Genomic DNA, 9,491 nt, shown 5'->3' on the forward strand with positions numbered 1-9,491 from the left:
TTGCGTTTGTTTTTATGAAATAACCCATAATTCGACAACYGAGAGTGATCAAATGGCACTGAAATCTGCTGCTTTGGGCAGCCACCTGAGCTTTATTGAAGACTTTTCAAAATAAGAAGCCGTTTCTGCAGTCAGGAGGCCYGGGATGTCTGTCCTCCCCTGGCCTCGGAAGCGGCTCCGCTTACGGGGCCGCTGCTCCCAGGGAATTGCCCGGGAAGGAGGGACCGCGCTGGGAGCAGCCGCTTCCCCAGCACTTCTGCAAAGCGGTTTTAAAGGCCAGTTATAGCAAAAATGGGCTTTTTGCTGAGCTTTGCACCACCAGTCCAAGTCTAAAGGAAGGACGTAAACCAGAGAGGGAAGAAAACCCAGCCCAAAGTGAATGCTGCATTTCTGGGATCTCCAATCCGCGATTCCATCCCTTGGAGCAGACGTTGGGAACTTGCAAATCCATGGAAATCACAGCGTTGTGCAGCATGAGGTGGAGTTGCCCTCCCACCACCCGGCAAGGAGCTTCATCCCTGTCCCTCCATCCTGGTGTTCCTATGAAAGGCRCATCCCGATTAACACAGGCGGCTTCAGGATTCCTCAAAAAACAAGCCCATAACGTCATGGAGACACGGACACACGTGGCCCTTGCAAAAGGACAAGCCCTGCGAGAGCTTTTTTCTCCCCGCTGCCCACTGCCTTGCCGCCCCTCTTCCAGATGTGGCCAGAGGTGCCCACCCGCAGCACTAGGGTTACGAAGGTCCTAGAGGAAAACCCCTAGAAAACGGGAAATGGGAAACACAGATTTTGCAATGGGAGTTTTTGCTTTACTGCACCACAAGGTGGAGCCTTCAGATTAAATTAGTTGCTAGAGATTTGGTTATTATTTAAGAAAATTAACCYGCATTTAAAGATACACACATTCAATTTTCTCAGGTTTTCTGCATTTTCCTAGGAATCCTGTTTCTCATCCTATTACTCAACCATGATGAAATGCTTCCAAAAGAGGTGTCCCTCTGGCCTAGCACAGCACAGGAAGACCTTGCACGAGGTGGATTCTCCTTTTTGGTGACAAACCATACTCTGATACTGCTTTTTTTCCCCCCCGCTTACTTTCAGAGTAGATTTTATTCTAGAAAATGCCCTAGTTGGATCTGCTGGCTCTTTCACTTCCCTTCAGCCTGCAGGCCCCAAGCTTTCCATTTGCTGCTGGGCTTTCCTTGGGTTTTCTGACTTTCCGTTTGAAGTCACTGTGGAAAAGCCGTGAAAAAAGAAAGGAGGTTTAGGAAGGCACCTGAGCAACAGCAAAGCCAACCCAAAAGCCGGGGCGGGGGAAACTCCAGCTCCTGCTTGTTGGCTTCGGCTGGAAAAAGGAAAAAAAGCGGCRGGATTTGAGGATTTGGGTTTCATTCCTGGATGGTGCTGGCGGGAGCGGAGCCGGGCAGGAGCAGCCGGCAGCGGCTCCGCACGTTGGGCAAGCCCTCCCACGGCTCCAGATGTTGGGCAACCCCTTTGGCCACATCCAGATGTTGGGCAAGCCCTCCCACGCCACGTCCCGCCCTTGGGGAGCCCTTTGTCTTATTTTTACATGGAAAAACAACCCCCTTGGCTGCCGCCTCTTGCGCCGGCTGCGTTTTAAGCGGTTTTAGGAAAATGCAGGCGCGAGGGGACCGTCGTGCACCCGTCTGGGCTCCCGCTGCACCCAACGCGCGGTTCCCGCGGCGCCTCGTGCAGCCCCACGGCAGCGAGCCCGGTTCGGTTSGGTTCCCCCGAGCGGACACAGCCCCTCTGCTCCGCTCGCAGCTCCCTCCCCAGCACTGCAATTGAGCCCTCTTCTAATCACGAGTATCAGGATATAACAGAATTTACAGAATATTTTCAAACACGGATTTTGTTTTCTACAAGGGCTTTCCCCCTGCTTCCCGTTTCTCTGCACAGTGCTGGAAAGGAAACCGGCCTCTGTTAATATTAATTTCCAGTAAGTCTTGAAGTTAACCAGATACAGATCTGCTAGCAGGGCTAAGCAAGCAGCTCATCCTGGAGAAATGCTCCCAGCGAGCCATCCCAAAGACCATCTACTGCATATATTCTGTATATTTATTATTCCCAGGAGACTGAACAGGATACAAGCAGAATTTACAATGTTGTGATTAGTTTCAATGGAATCTCTTCATATTAGAAAAGACTGTCCGAATCTCTCTAATGAAAGCAGCTGATGTCCGTGTTTCTGGTGCTCTACAGATTTTGGGGGAAGTACATTGCGAGGKAGCGAGCTATTGCTGCAAGAAGGGCTTGGTTTTGTACTGGGGCTCTSAATAAAATCTGCTGGATGTGGCTTTGGGACAGTGTGGTCTCCAGGACCCCGGCACCGAGCGCAGAACAAGCAGCGCACCGTGGGGAGACGACGCACCGCTCTAACAGGAACAGGCACTTGGGAAAAAGCAGGAGAGAATAGCCTGGAAATAAGGTCGCTGTTCTTGAGAGGTTCCCATGGGAAGGTTATGGAGAGCGGTAAATGTATTAACTTTCCTGCTAGGTGTGACACAGAAGGCTGTGAACAGCGGAGGTAGCTCTAACAGTCCGCAGMATATTATTAACGCTGTTTCAACCCAGGTTGTGAAGACCCTCTAACCCTTCAGGCAAGGGGTCCCATGTGGGTTCCCAGCAAGCGAATTTCGGCTCAGGAAGCTGGGCCCATGGCTGCTTGCTTGGACTTATCTCGGGGTTAACACAAGAGCAAACGCTGCAGGAGCTGCGTGTCCCTGCGGTGCAACCCCGCCAAGGTGGAAGCAAACGCTTGGGGACTGCAGCAGGGTCCTCCCTGAGGCCTTCTGCATCGTCACCTCCAAGAAAGGGATCCAGGCAGCAAAGAGCTGCCACCACAAACAGCTACGACAATCCCAAGGAATTACTGAACTGGAGAACAACAGAGATCTGTTTGCTTGCACAAAAGGGTYCCAGTCTTTAATGCTCTGCTCAGCTGCATGACGGAGGCAGAAGCTGGAGTCAGAAATGAGCAGAAACATGACCTGCTCTACATCGTTAGGACCTGAAGACGTGAAAGGAATGGAAACGGCACCATGGAGGAGAGCCCACGTGGCACTGCTCAGCGGGCTGGGCAGGAACACGGCCACATAGCCTCCGCTTCCCATCGCTATTCCCATTGATCCCTGGGGCTCTCTCTGAGAACTGCATCCGACCATCATCCCTAACCAGGGCTTTGGGTGTAAAGATTAAAAACAGCTCCCCCCCATTTTTTTTTTTTTTTTAATTGCAGTAGGTGTGGGGCTCCCCAAGACGAAGGTGGAGTTGTACGGGAATAGGTTACCCAGAGCTGTTGTAGAGTCTCCATCCTTGGTGCTTCTCAAATGGAGCTACACCAAACCTGATGTAACATTGGTGATCGTCCTCCTTGGAGTGGAAGGCTGGACTGGACAACTGACAGGGTCAACATTACTGTGAATCTGTGAACTCAAAATCAGGTCAGTGCTTTAACATGTCCTGAAATGCTCTCCTTTTCTTTTCACGCTGCCGTCTGCTGAGTTCAACACSTTCAAAAATAGCACAGACTGGGCTCTCATCAAAGACTCCTAACCTCACCAGGTGTCTCAGCATGAAAACAAACTCGGTGAAGAGATTTCTTGCGACGGGAAAGGAAGGTATCGCAAGTTCTTTCCTGTGCTGTGATGTGGTGTCATATGAACAGAAAACACCTTCTGCTGTAAAAGCTGCAGTTTCCAGTCGCTGCGGGAGCAACAGYCCCCAGCAGTCCATTTCCATTAAAATCACAAGCTACCCTCTCAAAAACAACAGATAAAGAGAGTTTAACAATTGTTTAGGGACTGCTCTGCCCGCAGAGTCGTATCAAACCTATATGTAAGCATGTGTGTGCTGCTTCCTCCCCGGGCTGTGAAGAGGAAACTCAAGCTGCCCTTGGGCATTTATGTCTTAGAAAATGAGCTTTCATCTTCGCCCAGGAACACGTACCACAGCTTTGTTGAGGCTTTGCCTCTCAGAGCTGCGAGTCTCCGCTCACAGATAAGCATCGCGGCAGGATACCACGGTCACCTGTGCTCTTCCTTAACAGAAAATCTGCACCCTATTGCACAACGCTCTTACAATCTGCAAAAGGAAAAGCAACAAATCACTTTAACCGACAACATTTCTACCATAAGCTGCTGTTTGGACAGGTGTTCTGCGGTTATTTCTATTTTTGACAGTGTTGACTTCATGCTGATGGAAAGGGACACCTGTACTCTGAAAAATAAATGTGCATTCGAGTTGAGGAGGATGGCAGCATCTTCCTTTTCTATAGGCACTGCTTTTCTAAAAGTTCATATCATTTCAGTAGTTAAAATAATAGCAAAATAATAGCAATAGCACAAGGCAAGTGGCTGGGCAAACTGGTAATCTATTCTCACTCAGAAGCAAGCAGGAGGGTCATTATTGTTAATGTTAATTAATTCAAGTTGGGTAAGTAGGTAATATTGATAAAATATTTTACTATTGAATTTTCTTATGACTTAGTGATATTGTTGTGGTGTCTAAAATACATACTGGTTTTTCTTCAGATAGAAAAATAACAGAAAAAATGTGTACTTGCAGGAAAGGTGTCTCATGACAGAGCTGTATAATCATCTCACAGCTCTTCTACTATCTCTGTGCTATTCATTCTAACTGAATATACTCCGGCAATAACAACAATATCATTCGAAAAGCTTCAGAGGGTTCACCTTGGTTTTCCACCCCAGCTCCAAAGTCTTTTGGAGTCTCTCACTGCAGTGCTCAGACCTCATGGACCAGCTCCCTGCCGACATCACCTTGAACTAAGAGAACTCCACAACTGGAATGTTGTCTGGCCATAAACCCCTTATTAATCCTGCATTAACTGATGTATCTGTACGTGATGCAAATAGCACATACGCAACACGCACGGCCATAAGCAMCCAGACTGACTGAATCAGCTCTTCTTTCCGAGCTACACCTTCCCGGGAGGTACCATCAGGGCTAACCCCATGGTGTGCCTGCACAGCAATTATTCCCATCGTTGAAGAGCACTATTGCTGGGGAATGCTGCTTGCACCGTGCCAGGAAAGAGCTGCCCCTGTGTGCACAGCAACCCTGTGCAAAGCAAAACCACGCACAACGAGTCAGACAAGTCACACCAGCCAAGGCACAGCTTGGTYGGCGCGTTTGGGACCTCGGCCAGCACAGCTCTGCTATCGGGAACATCTTTCCGCGGCCACGGTGTAGGTGCAGCCCTTGTTTAGCTGCATTTGCAGGGAAGCACGAGCCAAATGCAGCACAGCGTCAAAGAATGCAGCCAAACGAGATGTCCCTGTGTCTCTGCTTGCCATTAAACCGGGCTCAAGCTAAGACCGTGCGCCCACCAGCCGTGTGCTGCCTCTCGGGGCTTTGGTGAGACGCCCCCCATGAGCAAGTGGAGATTGGGACATACTGGAAACAGCTGGGATGGAGAGGTGGGCTTAAYTGCAGCCCCTTCCCTATTCTGGGTGTCTCACAAGGCCCAGCCTCTGATAAGACCCAATTGTCTCCGAGCCCTTCGGGCAGGGGGAGGAGAGAAAAGCAGCCCCAYGCACATGAACCCAGCAGGCAGGGGAGCGAGCCGGGCCGCGGCAAGGCTGGACAGCACCCCGGGGTGATGACACCCCGCAAGGCCAAGGTAAAAATCAACCCATGTCCAGGAACGCGTATCCGGCCAGGAGACGATAGGCTGAGCTCTGAGCGTTTATGAGATCTCCTATAATAATAATAATAATAATAATAATAATAATAATAATAATAGTCTTTGCCAATGCTTTTCTAGACCTGCCAAGGCTCTGCCCCCCTAGCATCTCTCTGCTGTAACGCTGCTTGCTTCACTGACGTTACACCGGAGGCGACTGCTCCTTCAACGGCGCGGGGTGTGCACGGCCCTGGGCGTGCTGCTGGCTCCGCAGATTTTCCGGACTACTGGAATTCCTTGTGGAATTCTCTGCTGTGAAGCAACTGCTGCGTGGGCAGCTGAGTCCTATTCAGGGCTCGGCTTGAGCGCAGCTTTAGAGGACACGCTTGGACTTTGCCGCTTGATCAGTAATCGCCTCTTCTGCGGCTCCTTTGGGCTCCCTTTTCTGCTCATCACTCCTGTAGTTTGTCACTATATACGGAGAAAAGGAATTGAGGCTTCCCCTATTTTCCATTCCCATCACAGTGATTTGTTATGAGGCAATTAGTATAAGTAAGAATTATATGTATTTTCTTTTTGCTGCAGATCTTAATGTAATGTTGCTGCAACACARAAAAGCACCCTGGGCAGTAAGGAAGTGGAGTGAATACAGTAATTGCTGTCCAGAAACAGATATCCTCMATTAAAGGCCCAAACTCACCACAATCCAGTGGGAATATTTTTTTTTTCCCTCAAAACATTTATATAGAAAACTCTCAGTATGATATTTTTACAGTCTGAAATATAGATCAGTTCCTCACCAGTAATCTTATAAAAAAGAGCAAGGTAGAAATGTGGGGGATATAAAAGGAATAGGAGAAGGATCATGGGGGACGGAAGGAGGGAAGACAGAGAATACGAGAGTCCGAGAGCAAAGGAAAGAGATTGAGYGGGTGAAGGAGGAGGGAGTCTGACAAAGAGGGATGGAAAAAGCTCAAAGCAAAAAGCGGTTCAGACATCCAGATAAATATAAACAAATTGCAGGACTCCCCTCGCAAATGCAAGCACCCTTGTAATTTCTTTCATTTTTAATAGTCCTACGTGATGGAGTTTTGTTTCCTTTCGCTGTCCATCTTTCAGGAATTACCCTGTTCATAAAACTGAGAGAAGCTACGTATATTTTAAAACTACGATTAACTACACCTATTACTTATTGTTTCCCTGTGTTCGCTACCTTCATTTGGCTTTGAGGCTCAAGTGCGCAGCACTTTGTACCTATATTTAGTCCAGGTCAGTCACTGTGGCTGCGAACTCGCTGTGTGCAGTGCACCGAGAACGCCCGGTCCGTGGCGACGGCCTGGGCACTTCAGTGCTTACGCAGGGACACAGACACAGCTCTGCCCAAAAACTTCAACATGCGCTTAACAGCGAGCTGCAGGAGAGCAAAGGAAGATAAAGGGTTGAGCTCCCACGCCCTGCCAGGCTGCAGTTGTTGTTGGAATTAGRGCAATGTATGGGGCTCAAGATTATGCACAAATATAGGACCTCCCACTTCAAAGGCACAGAATTCTTTAAAACTGCACCAAACACGGTATTGTTGCTGACAGGTAAGGAGGTTTTCTCTTGACATACAAAAGATGGCTGAGATAAGGGAGACAGAATAAACATCAATTAATTTTGAAGTCTGTTTTCTAGAAAGTACATTGGAATCCTTAAAAAAAAAAAAACTCCTATACATTTAAAATTAATTTTAGTGCTATGGAGCTTGCTCAAAATGATGGCTAAAGTGACATTATTTATTGAASCAGTGACTGCTCCAATAAAAGGTTATATAAATATAAACCTATAAACCTATAAACCAATATAAACCAATATAAACCTTGTTCTTTAGTATATTCTCAGACTTTCTGGACACCTTCAGCACTTGTATRAAATGGGAGGCGGCCACGTTTAATGTCAGTTTTAAGGAACACAGTTAGCCCTCTGCAAGCTGACATAAAGGCAACAGTCACTGTCACGTACCAATCCTTCCTTTTTTTGCCAAATTCCTCCAGTCTGTAAGTCAGAATAGCCTATATATTTGTTAGCTATTAGAGCACTGTTGCTTTAACATTACAACCACTATAAAGATTAAAAGGATAATTAGGATGAAAGGATAATCGCCTCTCAAGGTGATAAAGACAATCTCAGAGCAAATACCGTAAACAAAGAAGAGGGTATTTAGTAAGAAAGCAAATCAAAGATATTGGGGAATTTGAAAGAGTAAGTGGTATCACTTGTTTGCAGGCATTGGGGTTTCATATATTTTGAACTGAACTGGAGCCACAACATGGGGAAAGTTGGAAAGAAACCTGAATCAGAATTATGAGGCTGAGTCAAAAGGGTTTTACAGGCAAAGTGGCGAGATCACCCACCAAGACTCTGCATGGAAGCTGCATTTCTAATAGTTATTTGGTAGAACAGGTTGCTGATTTCAGGGTGAAAATTAAAAAAATAAATTTACAAAAGCCTGAATTTATGTCCATACATCTTCCCAGACCTATTTCTTCAGATTGCAGCTGTTCTACAAAATACAATCAGCATAGAAGCAGCTTTACATGGGGGGAAAAGTTACAGGCCGAGCTGGTRTTATGAACGGATATGTAATGACAGAAAATATGTTTGGTGGCATCAGAACAGCCTTCTCCTGGACACTTTTTTTTGGGGTGAAATGAATGGAAAATGTTTTCTGTCACTGAACAAAGTCAATGTGAACAGACCGAGGCCAAAGCTCTTATTAACCTGACAGGCAGCCACGCCAGACCTGTGCTCGCGCAAGGAAACAGGGATATTGCATCCGCAGGGAAAYGGGGACGTACTTGGAGTGTTGCAGCACGCCCTGCGTTTTGTTCACACTTAGAAAAATTTCTTCTTGTGGTTTTTGCATAGTGTTTAGCTTGGTTTAATTACAGCTGACCATAATAATGTTCAACGTAACAGCTCCATGGTGGAAGCACCAGACTTAAAACCACTTTCCTTTCTAGGGCTGTCAAGTGCAGCTGCAGTGAGACTGACAGCAACTTTCCTCASTATGAAAGTTCCAGACAGTCTAATATTTGGCGCTTTCATCCCTTTCCCTTGGAGCTATTAAAAAATGAAGTTTTGCCTGTTTYTGTGGGTTTCAGTGATTCCTGAGGGCCTGTTTTGAGGGCAAGCGTATCATCAAAGCCTGGSCAAGAAAGAACTCTGTGCAACCCACTCAACGCGCCCCAGACATTTCTCCTTTTCACTAATGGGTGCTGTGATCCCTGTGTGATTTATGTGTGAATAATACATAATATTAAATGCATTATAATGACTGTGGGGAAAAACAAAAAAGCTGCAACAAGCGGCACTCTCTTTCCGTCACACACCCTTTCTCTCCTCATCCCACTCACTCCGGCGGGTTATTTGGACTCTTTTATTATTCCAAGCGCTGCGAGGGGCCGCCCGGGCCTCCTCATTCCCTCCCCTCCCCCGCCAGGCCGCCATGGCGCCCGCGTCACCTCCCTCCTCCCACAACGCTCTGTGACGCGCCCCGCCCGCGGGCGGTGCTCGGCGGCAGGCCCCGCCCACTTGGGGGCGTGGCCGCGGGCGGGGGCGTGGCCGTCTCTCCCCCCACCCGCCTCCGTCGCTCCCGCTCCCCCTCGAGGCGCCCGGCCGGTCGAGCGGGCGCTGCGCAGCACCGGCGCCATGGTGAAAATCGCCTTCAACTCCCCCTTCGCCCACAAGGACGAGCCCAAGAAGGAGGCGGCCGAGGCGCTCGTGGCTGACAAGGTGCAAGGGCAGCGCCGCGGGGGCGCGGGGCGGCTGAGGCGGCGGC

At 48.4% G+C, this 9,491-nt stretch overlaps 1 protein-coding gene across 1 annotated transcript in view; it reads left to right on the top strand.

Annotated features, from left to right (window-relative positions):
• Window positions 1–9,321: 9,321 nt before the first annotated feature.
• Window positions 9,322–9,491, top strand: part of ITM2A (integral membrane protein 2A) — a 9,776-nt gene continuing 9,606 nt past the window's right edge. The window contains exon 1 of the mRNA XM_026033186.1: window positions 9,322–9,445. Coding sequence (XP_025888971.1) covers window positions 9,362–9,445 — 84 coding nt within the window. The 5' untranslated portion in view covers window positions 9,322–9,361. The remainder of the gene's footprint in view (window positions 9,446–9,491) is intronic.

The sequence above is a fragment of the Nothoprocta perdicaria genome, unplaced genomic scaffold, assembly GCF_003342845.1.
Source record: "Nothoprocta perdicaria isolate Ctin4 unplaced genomic scaffold, notPer1 scaffold_124, whole genome shotgun sequence".
NCBI classification, from domain to species: Eukaryota; Metazoa; Chordata; class Aves; order Tinamiformes; family Tinamidae; genus Nothoprocta; species Nothoprocta perdicaria.